Consider the following 18376-nt stretch of genomic DNA (forward strand, 5'->3'; position numbering starts at 1 on the left):
AATAGAGAAAAATTGCAAAGGATCTGTGTCTCTTCTGTGAGATGATTGATAAAGTGGTTGTTACTTTCGTAAATGAAGAAAATAATAAATGACTTCAAAATAGTACAACTTTCTGCGTTTTTATCCAGAGTACAGAACCCTTTCCCACAGCTTCTGCACATAAGCTATTCAGACGAATTGAGATCAAGCAACCAGAAACATGCATTTTTTGCTGGGGGTTACACACCATTTGACTCCAAAATTTTCACAGCTGCAGTTGCAGGAACAATAGAGGCTGACAAATAGTCCTGCATTCCTCCACACCCAATGGTATCAAGGATTCATCTCCCTGTGTCATGCCTTTTGCCTCAAATTCTTTTAGCTTCTAGACAGAGAACCTTGCCTCAGGAAGAACCAGACTTTATCCCTTGCTCGACTTACGTCTCTTCACCTACAACTATTGTCACAGAATTATAACCATTAGCATACATTATTTATATAATTTAAGATACTCTGGCCTCTTTGGCAGTAGCTTGATCAAGTTGTTAGTCAAAATCTTGGTGCTCTGCAGAATCAGTTATCCTGGGTTCCCAGCGGCCTCTTTCCATAGTAGCCTCATCAATTCGGTAGTCAGCAGCATGAGATCTTTTTGCCACATGGTGCTGAATTCGATTTTCAGAATCAAATTTCTTATCAGTATCTCTCTTTCTTTTTGATTCACCGTGTTCCAATTCACCAGTATCCATACTAGAGTAGTATTTTGAATTAGAATCAGTAGATCTATAGCTTCGACCACAATCTCTAGGGCTTTCCCTATCCTGCCCATCTTTTCCATCCCCTTTACCCGAGTGGTTCCTGATTCTTGAGTGCTTTAGTTCATGAGCAGTTTGTCTCTTAGACCTTTTATCTTCAAAATCTTCGTTACTGTCAGACACTGGGGATCGATCAGTGTAAATATGTGCAGTATCCCGGTCTTCATCAGACCAATCACCACTGCAGGAACTGCCTCTGACATCCCAGCGATCACCTGGAGATGTAGACACGTACTGTTGTCTCGCACGTGTAGATTTGCCACTCATAGTTTTAACTCCATCCTCGTCTGACAAGTACCATCTTGAACCAGCATGACGACTTCCATCTACAGTCTCATGCCTTTTTTCCTGGTGTCTTGTGTTCGTCCTTGCATGTCCATGGTGATTATCCTCATCTCTGTCACCATCATGCATATTTTCAACATGATCAATTTCATGTATGCTCCCACTGCTTTTGTTACCTTGAGGTTTCAATTTCCTGACCCTCCGAGCTTGAGAGCATTTTCTTGAGCTGTCATAGCTGCTGTCCCTACCTCTGTCTCTGTAATTCCTATCAGAATCACTATTACTGGCTACATACTTATTATGGTGCTTCTTTCTAGAAACTGATGTATCACCACATTCTTTGTCATCAAGAACTTCTGACTGCTTTTTATCAGCAACATCACGCAACCGATGCGCACTTATTCGAGTATCATCCTCAGAGTAATTTCTTGTGCTTCCTGAATAATGGATTTCTCTTGATTGAGATCTGTGACAGTGGTACCTGTCATAGAAAATTTGCACGGAACAAGAAAAATTTAAACTCTCTCAGATAATCAAATAGTGGCCTCACAAAGGCAATTATGGTCCGCCATATGAGAAACACAGCAATCATATAACCTCCACGACCACATAAAAGAACACCACAAGTAGCAATAAATAGATGTTTGCCAACCTCCTTTTAGAAGAATGCAAAAGCTAAGTTGGGGAAGGGAAGATTGTTAATTAAGCATTGGATTCAAGCAGAATCAACTAAGGCTTTATTCCTTTCTTGTAGAATGATCTGCTGTATTTAGCTACATAACACATCTCTCATCAAAGATTATACCTAGACCACCAAGTATTTCAAGTTCTATTAATCAATCAGCATATTAAAATTACATTTCAGAACCATAAATAAAGTAAAAATGAAAATCAAGCACATAATTCCAAGGCTATAGTTTGCCTGGAAGCATCAAAATCAGTGAACTCTATAAAGGATAATAAACTCTGCAAAAGCCCCCTTTCTTAAGGAGATAAAACCTTGCATCTGTGTAAAAATCATAGTAAGGTAAAATTTCAGTCTTCATCATGAGATTTTAATCTGATTCATCCAAGATAAATAAGCAAAAGACAAAAGGCCCCAAAGTAATGCTGCCACAATAAGGCGCAGGCTATAGCACTATGGGTAACGGTGAATAAAATCTGGCTATAGTAACTATTATTGCAACGTAATATCAACTAATAAAAAGAAATGAACTAACTTATAAGCTCAGCTTGCATCACGTCCTCAGACATGGCACTAAAATGATTCATAATATTTGCTTGATAATTGTCACATGGGATAAGTAGCATCATTCAAAGAAACGTTCCGATCTACTTCACCTGGAAAGTACTGTGCAGATTTTCAGGCCTATTGTGGCCCAAGGTCCCTCCAAGAAATGAATAGGCTTGCAATCAGAAATTATTTCTTGTGCTTTGATTTGTTAAAGTTGTAAGTTAGGAAGAAACATGGATGGTAACTTCTTGCACCATCAATACTATAAACAGCAATTGCTGGTCACATCTGGAGAGATGCTCAAAGATAAATGTAGCAACCTCTCTTGCTTTGTCTTTCCACAAGCAGAAATTATATTCATCAACGGAAAAGAATAGCCCCTATTTGCGCATCATGTATGACTTGATCACCCACAACTTGGGTGATCAAAGAAATCTTCTACAAGTCCGCTAGCTAAAAGTTCCCCAAAACATCATCTAATGCCAAACGGCAATGCCATCAATCCAAAAACAACTTTTTGATGTGGAGAATCCACGACTAATTAATTAAAAGCTTGTATGTTTCTTCCCAAAGTATTTGAATTTGTAAGAAATGGTTCCGCCATTAAAACTACGGACCTCAGACTATATCCCTAAAGGTTAAGTTGTTAATTAAAAATCTCTTGCATGTCAGACTACCAGAGAGCAATTACAGATATATCCCTGATTTACTATTGCAGATTCCGGTGCATGGTGGCAGGACACCCATCATTGTCAACGTTTTAAGCGCAGATGATCCATAGTAGCATGGCACAAGTCAATGTCAACATTTAAGTTTACCTGTACGCATCATGTGTCGAAGTTCTGCTGGAATGCCTGAAAGATCTTGGGCTTCCTCGCTCTTCCTGTTTTTCATATCCAGATTCATCAGAATAACCAAACAAAGCGGCCATCTTCTTCAGCCAGTATCTTGGAGGAGGTTTATCCCAATCGGCCCATTCATAGTCTCCTCCAGGATTCCGGAAACAGTGAATGAAGTTGCAGGCAGTTCCACGAGAACATGTCTAGGAAGAAAGACGCATATTATATAAAATCAGGACAATACAAGTGAGATCAGCAAAAACAGGAAAGATAACTGAAGACTTTGCAGGGAAGGACAAATGACAATACAAGAAAAAACAGATTCAAAAATAATGTTGCAACTTTACCTGAAGCTTTGATTTCATAAACTCTCCGCATATAGCAACCTTCCATCTTGTTACCCCGACAAACTCACATTGCACCTGCCAATAGCAACAAGGAAATCATCATCAAAACATGAAGCAGCAATTCAACAACTGATTGTGTATGCTGCAAATAATTTAGAGCACACAGCATATTATAGCAGCCACAACCACTAAGATAGGCAAAACTTCAATATCTCACAAAGTTCACATTAACATGATTTTAGGCATGTGATAACTCAAGAAAAATTGTAGCAAATGATTGGCCAAAAGAATATGTATTGATTACTAAATGCAGTAAGTATTTCAGTAATCAACTTCAATCATAAGATTGTCGCTTGAACAAAATATACAAGTTCTTTTGACCCAAAAATGTGATCAATTGAACATAATATTTTATGAAGTGTATTAATTGCATCAGCCTTGTCAGGACAGGTAACTCAATGACACTATAAAATACTGATTTGCAATAAGACAGCATATATCATGTTACAAACTAAGCATTCTTGGTTAGCCTTAGAAAATATCCTTAGTAAGAAAGAGGTTGTGCATTAAGTTCAGAATTTAAGCATTTTACATAAGACAAATATTAGGGGACTAGGGCTGCAAGATGAGCTCGCGAGCCGGCTCGCATTCGAGCTTGATTCGTTACGTTCGTGAGCTTGCAAGCTGGCTCGCGAGCTCACATCTTTTTTTTTTTAGTTTTTTATTTATAAATATTGTTCAAGTACATGTTCAATATTATATCAAGTTTATATTCAAAAGTCGCTATATATTAAAATTATTTGTCAATATATCTCACATTTTAATTTTATATAATAATAAAATACTGTATTTTTATTTATATTGTTTAAAAACGAGCTTAAGCAACAATTTAGTAAGTTTTGATACTTTTTTTTGTAAATAAATATTTATAATTCAGCATAAATTAGAATTATTAGTTAATATCTCATGTTTTAGTTTTATGTGATACTGAATATGGTATTTTAGTTTGTATTATCTAAAAACAAGCTTAATCAATAATTTAGTACATTTTGATAATTTTTTCATAAATAAGTATTTAATATAATAAATGTGTATTTTTTATCGTTATAATTTCAATATCCACTACAACAAAATGCATTTATTTCAACATTCACCATATATTAGAATTGTTAGTCAATATATCATATTTTAGTTTTAGATTGAATTAAAATATAGTATTTTGGTTTATATTATCTTAAAGCAAGCTTAATCAATAATTTAGTACATTTTGATAATTTTTCTGTAAATAAATATTTAATATAATGCATATGAAATTTATTGTTACACTTACAATATCCATTACAATAAAATGCAATTATTCACTATATATTAGAATTATTAGTCAATATCTCAGGTTTTAGTTTTAGATGATATTAAACTATGGCATTTTAGTTTATATTATCTAAAATCAGTAATTTAGTACATTAATTATTTTGTAAATAAATATTTAAATATAATTTAGTAATAGTTTAGTACTTTTTCCGGCTTGCCAAGCTCCAGCTCGAGCTCAGATTTTTGGCCGAGCTCGGCTTGTTTGCACCTCTAATTAAGAGGGACTTAGATAATGCTTCTACTTTGAAAGATGCATAGTAATAGTTTTATGCTGAACTCATTCATTTCAACTACCAACTCTGCTTCTGCAACATGCCTTTACGGAATTACCGCCAAGAAAACTCGGTTTTCACAAAATTGACCTCAACTCTTTAGACTAATCTCCTCTTCGACACATAACACGGGTTAACTCATGCAACTAATTTTCCATTTACATGATTTTTTCAAGATCGTTCTTCCTCTGGTTGGGAAAAATCATTCACATGGCATTAGCTTTGTGGAACGATCAACACAAAGGATATGAGCTACAAGGATAAACTTCACTACACATTATTGTGTTTTAACTTGCAAAGACAGTGATATACACTGGCCTTCTAGTCCACTGTCGTTTCACAAGAAAGATAATGATCACGTTACAAGGTATTTTAGGCAAAAAATCTAGCACTTGTCAAACTCTTGGCTTAATCAATTACTCATCAAATTTAGTTTCTGGTGACACAAGAGGAGGCAAAAGAATTTGGGATGTTAACCTGTCGTGATCATTACCTGGATTCCTTGATATTGGAGGATTACTTAGTTCACAAAGCTAGTACAGGCCAAATTGATCGCATTTCCTGTGCTTCTTGCCAGCTAAAGTTACGAGGAGTGCCTGATAATTATGTTCAAGTAAATATATAGTCGCTAGTTTTTACATAGATTTGCTGTATGTAGCTAGTTCAATTTGGCTGGTCTTATTTTTTAATTGGATAAAGAGGGCAAATTCTGTACTTCGAGTTTCCCAAGTGTATTTTCCATTGCTCACTACATTCTCCCCAGAACTAACGTTTCAAGACCCTCAGTCTCCGACAGCAGAAAGCAAATATATCATAAAACCCAGATTATTGATATATGATCATCAATGGGAAATGCCAAAAACATATTGAACAGAAACGTGCTATGCATCAAAATAGCAATCCATATACGACAGATTTGATTTGGTTTGCATGAAATGAAGAATACCTGTTTTCCTGCAAAGTAACGACCATTTGCTGATTGATAAGCCAGCACAGCAGAATCCAAAGACTTATAGTGGACATACACATTTCCCCGCAAATGAGATGAACCGTTTCTGCACACCTGAAACATCGTTACTTAATAGTTACCTCTGAAAATGGAGATGAGTAGGGTGGTAGAGGGATCATTCACTTCACTACAATTTCTACTTTCCAAATTATGGTTCTAGACAAAGAGCGTAGGAAAATGACCTCGTGCTCTATATCAGTTTAAGAACAGAGCAGTGAAGTGAAAGGAAAGGAAACAAACAATGTTCTTTAGTTGAGCATTCTATGTTCTCATCTGGAACAGATAATGACGACACCTAAAATAATCACTTGGAACAGTTAATTTATAACATTAACTGGAACTGTATATTGCTAAAATCTAATACCTACCCTCTGTTGTGTATTGCACCTGAAACCCAAAATGATGAGAGTAGGGCCACTGCAGAAAAAATTAACTTACAACCTAAGCCTCTATCAAGGACAAACAGCTACCTTGAAATTTACAATCTCTCCAAATTTCAAGAATTCTGTATGTACGTCCTCGTAGAACTCTTCGTAAGCACGTTCAACCTCTTCATCTGTGTACTGGCATAAGGAAATGAACAGAAAAGGGCTGATTGTAAACATATGTGCATAAAAATGAAGAACGAGCAGAAGCAGGGCCAGATAAAAACGTGTCCACAATGTACAAAACCCCTAAAAATATAATGGACATGCTATAACATTTCTACATCAAAAGGTACCCATATTATCTCATACACATTGCATTCTCCAGCAACAACACAGATGGACATAAATTTCTAAATTTGTGTTCCATGCTAAGAACAAAATCATCAGCAGACAAACTCATTTTCGTGATTCATGATTACAAACTGGGATCATTGATGCAGAAACATAGCAAAATGAATATCTCCAGAATTTCTATGAACATGCAAGTGTGTCTGTGTGTGGGCATGGCATGCATGTATGTGAGAAAGAGAGTTCAATAACATGCAAACTAAATTAGTCTTCTTCTACCATGTAGCAGCATCTATTATTCTTAGGATTATATCCTATCTGTCCACCTCTACCATAAAGGACTAATCTTACATACCTAACAAAATCTACACCATTGAAGAGAAGGTTGTTCATCCATTAAGTAAATATGGGAATAGTATATGTATTGCCCACAATGGCTTAAGACTATATTTCAGATTCAAATGATGGTGTATGGATGGCAGGAGTGCATCTTATTCCTATATTTAGCTTTCATTTGCACAGTTGATAAAGCTAAGAACATGAAATACAGAAGAATTCTTTTATGTACTCAATAATAGACAGGATTCTAATTCTAAGAGCAATAAAAGGCTAATATGCCCTGGACAGAACATCTCCTCTCTCCTTAATTGTCATTCATTGTCCTTTAAATAATCCATTTTGTTTTTAACTTCCTCATCTGCATTATCTGTCAGTCATCATAAGATACTTGCGTAGTATAATAATGACCATGAGCGTGCTAGTTGTCCTAAGAAATATACATATACACTTGTCAAGAGTGACGAAACATGGGACAGCAACTCAAGTAACTCATGCCTACAGGAAATATGGGACACTTGTCCTAAGTACCTCTTTTGTTGCATATAGATGATGTATGCTGTGAGATATAAGTGCATTGGCGATATATGTAGATGTTTAACTACAAAGGAAGGAACCTAAACTTGAGTATACAAGTCTACCATATCCATCCTCCAGAAGAATTTTTTGTAGCATATCCAGGTAAACAACTTCTGCACACCAATGCATAATGGATACAAATAGAGCCAGAACATTAGGGACAAACTCTCTTGAACATCAACCAACATTAAGATCAAGTGCTCTACCCATCTTGTGAATTTGGCGACACAACCAGACAAAAGAAAGAAAAAAGTAGATGCATGGGAGACCAAAAAAATATCAAACAATCATAAACAAACTTCTTAGATAAATAAAAGAACCACCATATTGCATCATTACAACATTGAGCATACAGCTAATGAAAACCAAATGGTTTAAAGGCAAAGGAGGCCCTACATCTATCCAACCTGCCTTTATAGTTAAAACTTATCACAGTGGTTCCTATATAAAATACAACCCAAGCAAAGTTTTGAGCACCATCCCTTTAACCATTGTTTAACATTCTAACTCTTTCAGCAAAAAAGCACACAGGAAGATAGAAGCCATTCACAAACCATGTCATTCGAATACTTGTTAAAAAATTACTTTGGATAGAATACTTGGGTTTTGTTTATAGAGAAAGCCTACATTTAAATATTGATGAGAAACAATTTATTATTATTATAATATACATAAAATGTCCTAGTCGATGTACAAAATGCAACTGTTTTATGTATGCACTTACACTTATTGGCAGGATGATGTAACTCCTCTCTAAGGCATACATATAAGACAAGAACCTGAAGTTTCCAAAATACCAAACCTTAAGAGGTAACATCTATTGGCAGGAGATCTCCAACATCCAGGAAATACAAGCTCCCCATTATACTAGTGGTAGTTAAGGAACTCAACGGGTTAGTGTAAAAAAGCTATGTAATAAGAATCCAAGAGACATCAAAAAATCAACATTGATGAAACATATTCAGAAGCAAATAATGTAGTTTTCTCTTTCAAGTCACGTGGAAGTACGGATGTAAGTTCACATCAGCACAATCCACATATGATAAAATTACAAAAAGCTGAAGTGCACAAGAAGAAAGAAAGGCATAATGTGAGGGGAAAGCTGAAACAAAATAAGAGTATCTACAATGTTTTTGTCCACCAAGCATCAATCATCATTGCAGCATGTTGTGTACAAAACACATCTGTATGCTTTATAGTGAAACTCCACTGAGGCCAGTACCATGCAAATTAGTTTATTGTTCAGAAAGTTATTTTGCTTTAACAAAATAACTAAATTTTCTCTGTCGTACTTGCTGTATGCATTTCCTGGTATCACCATAATTCTACTTGCATAGCTTAGCAGTGTTTCAATACAAATAAACCATTCAGAATCCATGATAGTTAGCTTGAACATCAATTCTTTACCACGAAGACAATAGAACATTGGGACAAGCAAGGAATTGTCTAGGTATTTGTCTCACATTTAAGAACTTCGAATACCTATGAAATCTTCCGTCATGGAGTTAAATGACAAATGAAACTACAAATTCTTTTGTTTTACTTCCAATCAAACAAAAAACTTCATTGAATTTCATTCAAGGATAGGTCAAGAAAGAGGTTCCAACTACTGCTGCAATGTATCAGAAGCACAAAACAACAGAGAGCGTGATTGTGTGCAAAAATAAATGATGTAGAGATCAGGATACTAGAGTCACATGGAGACCTCAACAGACCTCAAGACCTTCATCGTGCTCCCAAACTAGGCCAGGGCCATTGTACATGTTCTTTATAAGCAAAGTGCAGGATTTATCAGGGTAGAAGTGAATTCTGCTACAACGTGAACCAAATCGACAAGCCCCTGTTTTGAGGTGGAAAGGACAATGAGCTTTATCCTGCCAAGCATATAACCAAGAGATAAGATGTAGCTTTCCCAAGGAAGTAGGTGGTGGCGAGGAAGAGATGAAAATTCAATTTTGTTTGGTTCTATTTTTGCTTAAGTTTTGTTCTTTCTCAAAAACAAAAACAAACATATTTTTATTTCAAATCTCTTTCTCCACAAATATTATTAAAAAATTCTAATCATTATTATATAAATACAACTATATATTTCAATTACAGTAGATTTTTATCTATAACTTTACGCATGTTTTAATCATTATATAATAAAAAATATATATTATCGCATCTTTCAATCATCAAAAGTTTGATGTGACACTCCAAACTTTAAAAGATTATTCTTCAGACCAATCTAAAAACAAATCGAAACATACATCCCTTTGTCCAATACACTTTCTGAAAACCTTCATCTTCAAGCTCACTTTTTTAATCTTTCCTAAATCCCTCCAAATACAACCCTACTTTCTCAAGGTACAAGTTATTGTCTTTACATATGTGCTAAATGACTGCCACAAGAGAGAGGATAGCGAGTTCTACCTGCTCAGTCCCAAAGTTTGGAGTCTCTTGAGCAACATTTTCTAGTAGCTGTTGAGCTGAAAGAGTAGACGCATTCTTATAATCGGCAAAAGCTTCTGATTGTGGAGGTAGAGGGTTTGACGTGGGTCTGTTAGGATCCTACATAACTAAAAAAAAATTAAATGCCTGCGGGAATAACTATGATATAAGTTGGACAATGAAGTGCAAACAATAGTAAAACCTCTTCCTTAATCTGTTGCACTGCATCTATTTTCTTCACCCTAATTCTTTTCTTCTTCACAATAATCTCATTGCCCTTCCAAATAATTTCAGGAGGCCCTTCTTCCACATACTCCCAACCATCTTCATCTGCTTCATTTTCACATCCAACCTGTACGAGTGACCAATATAAATATCAAGAAAGTTCGCTTACTAAATTCATAAAAGCAGGCAAACAAATGCATGTAGAACAGATGCCTCAGCAAAGCACTATTAGCAGCTATGAAGCATGATGCTTGCTAAACTGTGTGGCTAGAGCAGCCAGTGAGGATGCAGATCAATAAATCCATGTAAAAAGTACACGAGGTAACAAGAATCATCCTCCAGCAACAGATTATCATGGCATTTTAAGTATGTTATGGTTGACTATTAAACAACAGCTCCACAAGAACAAAGAAAAGGAATAAAATCAAGTTTGTTGGATTGTCGATCCATGTAAAGAAATTAAATACTCCACAGGTACCCACAAACAAAGAGAAAAGAATAAAATCAATGTCTCCAAAACTTTATAATCTCCACCTAAAGATAATCCAATTAAAAAATTTTAGGATCAAAAGCAAAGTTGATGTGGCATACGAGTCATAGCATTCTGTATTAGCATACTTTCATAAATCTATTTACACCAAGTATCAGATAATACTAGATCCCATGGAACCATAGACATTTTAGGATTAATAATAAAAGGTTGTTTCGACAACTAAAAGGTCAGCTCACAAAATCCTATTTCATCATTCTCTGCGCCTCTCTGTAAGCTCTATCAGGCACACATGTAACATCACCTTCCTTTCTTACTGGATTGTATCGCTATCCACCTCATATGTTACTTCATTAGACCCCCTTTCCTGTTTAACCAAACTGGAATCAATCCACCCTCCTAACTGTAACAACAGTTTGTAACACAATAAATTTACTGATACCCACATCTATGGCCCAAAAATCATTCAAAAGAATTAGAACTATCAACTATCAGCCAATCTACCCCTTTCATTAGTTAAATAATTCTTCCTCATTTTTATCCCAAGTAGCAATACTCGTTCTAAATCCTACATATTGCACGGGTATCACTAATAAACCAAAAGGTTCGCATGTCATTATCTCATCTCACGCATGTACTCTTAACAAGAGGAGTAGTCTGGTAAAACCAGAATCATCAAAAGTCGCATCCAACGGAATCTCAATGAGAATCGGAGTCATGCATTTTTTAGTCAGGTTATTTATTTCACCTCAAATATGCTAGTAAAGAGCACATGAACAGACACTGTGTAACATACGTACCCAGTTTTGTTCCGATTGTTCTTCTTCTTCTTGAGCTCGTCTTCTTCTCTCCTCCTCCTCCTCCCTTAGTTCTTGAGCTCTTCTCTTCTCCCATTCTTCCAGAATCTTCCTCTCCCTCTCCTCGAACTCCCTCCTTTCTTTCTCGGCTCTCAACTTTTCCTCCTCCTCCTCGGCTTGAAGCCGCCGCAGCTCCTCAGGATCATTGAGCCTCGCTTCCTCCTCTCGCCGCGCCAACTCAGCCATTTCTTTCCTCTTTTTCTTCCTCTTCTCCTTCTTCGCAGCTTTCCGCCTCTCCTTCCGACTCTGCCCCGCGCACTCCATCACCTCTGTATTCATATTGGTATTATTATTGTTGTTGCTCTCTTCTTCTTCTTCTTCTTCTTCTTCTTCCATCTCATTGATCCCGAATTGCTCTTTAGACATCGTTAGGGTTTTCGAATTTGAGGAATTCTCCTGGGTTTTGCGAATGAGACGAAATATTTACAGCTCAGATCAACATATTGAGCAATTAAATTTATAAAAAAAATTATAAACCTAAGTATCCATTAAGAAACAAGACATTATTTTAAACTATATTCATTGTATTTTTGTATCTAATAATATTTTGGAAGTTATATTAACCGTCATCCCTAATAACATATGACAGTTGGCATATTTTATGAGTATGCATATTATTATAATACTAAATACCTTAATACGTAGTATTTGCGCTCATAATCGAACAGTTACTACACAAATTCTACAACCAATAATAGTATATCATTAAAAATAGATTAAGTGATTAACATGAGTGAAAATGAATGATAGTATTTCTACGATTAAAAGATGTCGTGAATCGTTTAAATAAATAAATAATTATATTGGTACAAATATTTAAGAATTGGGATAGTTATAAGCACTTCTCGTTATTTGAAATACTATAAATACTCATCTCATATGGAAAATAATTATGTAATTCTTAGATGCTGAGATGAAAATTACTCCTTTACCCTTACTTTTTTTTTTATAAATAAGATATTTAAAAATATTTGAGGTTAGGTAAAGTAAATAATCTATTAAGAATATTAGTTCATAAAAATATTTTATAAAATTATAAGAAGTATATAAAAAAATTTAATTCAAAAGGGTATTTTGGGCATTCACTACAAAATTTGGATAAAAACCCATTGAAATTAGCTTATTATTTAGACGGACATTGAAAATAATTGTATATTTCTAAGTTTTCAAACAACGAGAAGGTATTTATAATTATGCCAAAATTTCGAAAAGTTGATTGTAATTTATATGGTTGGTAGTTTAAATCCAGTGGTGCGATATCACAAATAATTAGTAGTGAATGAGAAGTCAGTTTTTCTTAATTTTTGTATACATGAAGTATAGATTACACTTTATTTTCAATCAATCACATTTTTTTTTAAAAAAAAAAATACATTGCAACGAAATTCATCTAATAACATGGAAGGCAAAAAATTAATCATAGTATTTAGTTTCATTTTTGGCCCATCTCGGATATGGGTCAAAACATGGTAAATATTTGTCTTGATTTGTTTTGGAAGTTTTAGTGATGTTTTGAAATATTTTAAAATATTGCTTCATTTGTTTTTTGTCAAAATAAGTTTACATTAATTATATGCCCTACAACTAAAAAAGTTATATACATAGTCATGCATATATATAAATATATATAAAAGAAACATGATTTGATAATAAACAATAGTTTTTGTCTCCCGCTTAACAATATCAACATACTTAATTTATATTATCTCAAAAAATAATCCAAATATACACAATATACCTAACACATATTTATTTATTTTTAGTTTTCTCTCTTTATGTCCACAGAACACACCAAAACAAGTTAAAAATGAAACTAAATATAGTGAATGATTTTTATGGTGCAAAGTGTTATTTTTAATTTGTGAGGGTGGAAGGTGAAAATTGTCTTATTTTTGGGGTGAAAGTACAATTTACTCACATACACTCAGTGCCCCCAAAACCCGATTTGAATAAAACGTTGATAACAACATTTCGGACAAACACTGTTCTTTATCGAGAACACAAATCCCTCGTAAAGCGTAAAAGAGTGTAGAGACGGTGTGTGGAGAAGTGAAGAGGACATGACCGCACCGGCAACACCGACGGCGACGAACACCATGGCAGCCCCTCATCTCAAGACGGTGCTGATAACGGGGATCAGCCGTGGGCTCGGCAAAGCCCTAGCATTGGAGCTGGCCAAGCGCGGCCACACCGTAATCGGCTGCTCCCGCTCGTCGGATAAGATTTCATCTCTTCAGTCGGAGCTCGCTTCAGCCTCCGAGAGCAAGAGCAACGCTAACAAGCACCTGTGCATGACTGTTGACGTGGTAACTCATTGTATAGTGCTCCTCGGTCTCTGGAATTTCTTTTGCCTGATTCTTCTTGTGCTCTGTGATAATGGATTTTTGTTGTTGGTATTAAACTAGAGGTCGGATAGCAGCGTTGCGGAGTTGGCGCGTGCAGTAGTGGAAAAGAAGGCCGTTCCTGATGTTATAGGTTTGTCAACTTATTGATATTTTGGTCTATGCCAATATATTTTGTTCGTTGAGTACTGTCTGATGTTTACTGAACAATGGTTGTGGAGGAGATGGATTCTTTGTTGTTGTCGATCTAGTTGTTTTTTCTGATCTTTTTTCTTAGTTTTAAAACTGGTACGCTTATTTGTGTGATTAGTTTGAAATAATCAACGGTGGTGGTTGTTGCTTAGTGTCTATAGAGCTGGTGCTATCTTTGAGCAGTCTTATCTTAGAATAAAGATGACCTTTGTGAAATGTTAATGACCAAGTGTTGGAGTGGTTGTAGAAATGAAAATGAGATAATTAGTACCTTAGGCATATTGAGGAGAGCAAGTTGTAAGCGCAATCTCAGGTTTAACATTTGAGAGGAGATTAGAACATTGTTAATTATCCAATGGACCATTTGGGCGGTTGGGCCACCAGCCATGTCTGCAAAGCACGCATAGAATACTAGGTGCCAGTTTTTGCAAAATTTTATCATCCCGTTGACCTTGTAAGGATTGACTTCATTTTTGTCTTCGACAAAGTTAATTTTTGAAAATTCTCTCTTGGTCTGCATTATGGGGTTTAGGCATGCTTCGTTGGAAACTATGCTCTAAATGGCAATATGAAACACTTAGGCTGGCGTCAAAATTGTATAGTTCCCAATTATTTAAGCTAGATCTTGGTCCTTGCAACAAATTTCTAGTGTTAGTCAAAGGAGAAAAACATATAAGACAGATGCAAGAACTAATTTTCTTAGTTTTTCTCCATTGTTCTTTCTCTAACTGGGAACCAATTCTTTTATGCTTTTTAACCTAGCACTTGATGTGTTTGAACAATACAATAATTCTCCATTCGCACCTTTCTATTGACTACTTGATAGTATTATTTTGATAGTCTCTGATGATTATTCTGACATTAGAAATTCTGTTCACTTTTGGACAGAATTATATCCGTCTGGGACATGTTTAATTCCTTATGACATCTGTGTTGTATATATGATATGCAATAAGACAACTTTGCTTTACGTGTTTACAAGCACTGGTTTGTACTCAACTTTACTTTAATTATTGCGAGTTATTAATTTTGTGGTCATTTAGCAAATATGTGAAATGATGCATGAAAATTTTCCAGTAAACAATGCTGGGACGATAAATAGGAACAATAACATATGGGAGGTTCCAGTAGATGAATTTGATGCAGTCATTGACACTAATATCAAGGGGATAGCAAATGTATTGCGCCATTTCATTCCAATTATGATAGAGAACAAGCATGGGATAATTGTTAACATGTCATCTGGATGGGGAAGATCTGCTGCTGCACAGGTAAACTTTAGAGTTTTTAGATGTGTATATTTTCCTCATGATCCACTTTTGGGCAATAGTCTATCATCTGATGTAAATATCAATCTGCTATATTATGTTAGTTTCACTATGTTCTAGCCATTCTAGCAGTTAACTGTCATGGCTAACTACATAACTAATTGAAGGATGAATACTGCCGTAATGTTACTCCACCACAATATGGTTATCTTTTACTAGATGAAAGAACTCCATCAACAAAACCAATGGAAGGTAAGTTTTAAAAGATTAGTTCGGTGAATACCTCTCTTGATGTCTTTTATGAACAGTTTATAGTTTTAATATTCAACTTTATCAAGTAACTGTGCCAGACATATGTGACCAAGATTTACATTCTGAAACTCCCCAAGCCTAACTGTTTTGGACTTTGTTATTTATGGCTGAGACTTAATTGCAATAACGATAGGTAGCACCTTATTGTGCTTCCAAATGGGCAGTGGAGGGTATGACAAGGGCAGTTGCAAAGGAGTTGCCTCCTGGATTGGCTGCTGTTGCACTCAGTCCTGGTGTGATTAATACGGAGTTGCTTCAGTCATGTTTTGGAAATTCAGCTGCTTTATATCCAACCCCCGAATCATGGTTCTCTCTCTCTCTCTGCACGTGTGTGTGTTTTAGCCATGTATGGCACATGCCTGTCTATAATTGTCTCTGTAAACGTGCCATGTGAAATTCCTAGAAATGCCTCTATCATAATTAAATTGTTATAGCTCTCTTTTGTGGTAATAACTGAACTTATATGCATGGAGAACAGGTAATCCATTTACTTATGACCTAATATTACAAAGTTTCAGATTGATTAGTTGACGGGATTATGTAACACAAAGATGGTCTCTTAACTATGTAGTTGATGGTGTGAAGTATAATTTTGTTTCGCTGTCATTTCTTTCTACATTCAATTGCTAAATATAAGTGGAGTAGTGAACGGTCACTGTAGTATCCCACAACTGATGATAGTGTTTCTAGCTCGTTCATCTTCCCATTCTAGAAGAGTTCCATGTTCAAAATGCACACACAACTTTCTAAAATACTTCTTATTAGTTTTAACTGCACCATTTAGATAACAAAATCTTCTCGTGGCATAAAGTAATGATAGAACCGACTATTTTCTCTATTTAGGAGAATACTTGACATATGAGCATTTCCTTCTCTTATCATAAGAGATTTTGTAGGCAGCAGCGGACCCCTTAATGAAGACAGTAGAATGTTTTCCTCTAATACTAGACACTTAATTTGATGTCACTGGGTGACCAGTCTCATATTTTGATTCATGCAACTTGTATAGTATCGTTATCCCTGCATGTATACTGGAAGAAACTTTACTCTATATGTAAACAACCTGAGAAGCCTCCATTGCATATCCTGGATCAGAAGTTTGATGAACACCACAACGAGCCATGATGATTTCTGGGAGTAGGCAAGTGAGAAGTTCATCTGTTTAATATTATTAAGGGTCTTTAGTGAAAATACTGTTTGCGCTTTCAGAACATTAACTAATCATTGTTGAACAAAGTTGTCAGTTGGGTGTCAAACTCCATTTTACGTATCATAGTCCTTAAATATTTTGAAATGTGTGTTTATTTCATTTGATTTTTATTTTCTTAACTGGACAACTATAACTCAATGGAGCTGAAGAAAGTTGGGATTTCCCTAAAATTTCCATGTGGTTTTGGATATTTATCTATTCTATTTAGTTGTTCCGTCTTTCTTTTAACAGGGCTCCCAAGGCAGCTACTTTAATTCTTCATTTGTCAGCAGCAGACAATGGTGCATCTCTCAATGTGTGATACTCGTGAATATTCATTACACCAAAGAGCCTTTTGCATCAAACAAGAATTCTTTCCTCTGCCGCCCTTGTGAACGTGGAAAGATGCAATGTTGAATTTCTGCAGCGTCCTAGAACACTTATTTGCGACAGAGTGTTCGAGTACCTCCACTACTTCAGAGAATTACTTGTAGACCTGTAGCGTCTCAAGTCCCTCCTTGTGAAATTTATACTCTTAACAGTGAGGAAGATGAGGTGACTGAAATAGTTACATGCTAAATGTGAAAAATTCATTGTTATTTATTATTTTTGTCCATTAAAATTACACACTTCTTTTTCCCTTGAAGTTTGTTCAGACTACGAAAGGATCTTCATTAAGGTTTGCTTCGTATGTAAAATGTTCTCAAAATTTGGCACTTTGGGTTCATGCCTTCTTTGAGAAATATTTCGCCAGCAAATGGCCAATGCATTTAAAAATTTAAAATAATTTATTTTAAATATTTCAATCCAAATGCAACATAAATTATTTCTCTCACCAATTGAGCAGTGTGTGCAGTATTTGCACATCATTCTACATGATAAGCTAATAGTATATCATAAAATTCAATAAACACAAACCAGTTTATCATACTAACCACTTTATTGCAAAAACAAAATAAATTGTTTCTAAGGGTCCTTGTAAATAAATATTCTGCCAACCAAGCTAGTTACTTTAGCGTCTCATTTTTAATGAATCGTATAGATATAGTATATAAACAAGTCAAATATATACTTATTATTTATAAATCATATAAGTATATAAAAAATAAATCATTGTTTTAGCCCATCTAATGTTTTATATATAACATCACGAATATCCTCTTCATTAAATATGTGGAATATATTTTGATATTACATCATATATTAATATATTATACAAAATGTTGGAAATTGGTAAAATTAAAACAAATGAGGCATAGAAAACTAATTTGCCTCACACTATTTTTGAA

At 35.1% G+C, this 18376-nt stretch overlaps 2 protein-coding genes across 3 annotated transcripts; one reads left to right on the forward strand and one right to left on the reverse strand.

The window, feature by feature from the left end:
- Positions 501 to 12255, reverse strand: LOC105169059 (zinc finger CCCH domain-containing protein 5). Its single transcript, XM_011089326.2, has 9 exons — positions 11728 to 12255; positions 10415 to 10564; positions 10195 to 10332; positions 9495 to 9653; positions 6619 to 6711; positions 6086 to 6202; positions 3497 to 3571; positions 3129 to 3352; positions 501 to 1557 (listed from the first exon to the last, which is right to left on the reverse strand). Exons 1-9 carry the CDS (start codon positions 12148 to 12150, stop codon positions 525 to 527), a joined length of 2412 nt encoding a protein of 803 aa, XP_011087628.1. The 5' UTR covers positions 12151 to 12255; the 3' UTR covers positions 501 to 524.
- On the forward strand, positions 13752 to 17785 carry LOC105169060 (NADPH-dependent pterin aldehyde reductase). 2 transcript variants are annotated; one of them, XM_011089327.2, is made up of 5 exons: positions 13752 to 14090; positions 14190 to 14259; positions 15396 to 15589; positions 16032 to 16204; positions 17381 to 17785. In XM_011089327.2, exons 1-5 carry the CDS (start codon positions 13845 to 13847, stop codon positions 17502 to 17504), a joined length of 807 nt encoding a protein of 268 aa, XP_011087629.1. In that variant the 5' UTR covers positions 13752 to 13844; the 3' UTR covers positions 17505 to 17785. The 2 variants fall into 2 exon arrangements, with proteins under 2 accessions (XP_011087629.1, XP_011087630.1); XM_011089328.2 differs by having other exon boundaries at positions 13755 to 14090; positions 17340 to 17785.

This window comes from Sesamum indicum, linkage group LG8 (genome assembly GCF_000512975.1).
Source record: "Sesamum indicum cultivar Zhongzhi No. 13 linkage group LG8, S_indicum_v1.0, whole genome shotgun sequence".
In the NCBI taxonomy this organism is placed as follows: Eukaryota; Viridiplantae; Streptophyta; class Magnoliopsida; order Lamiales; family Pedaliaceae; genus Sesamum; species Sesamum indicum.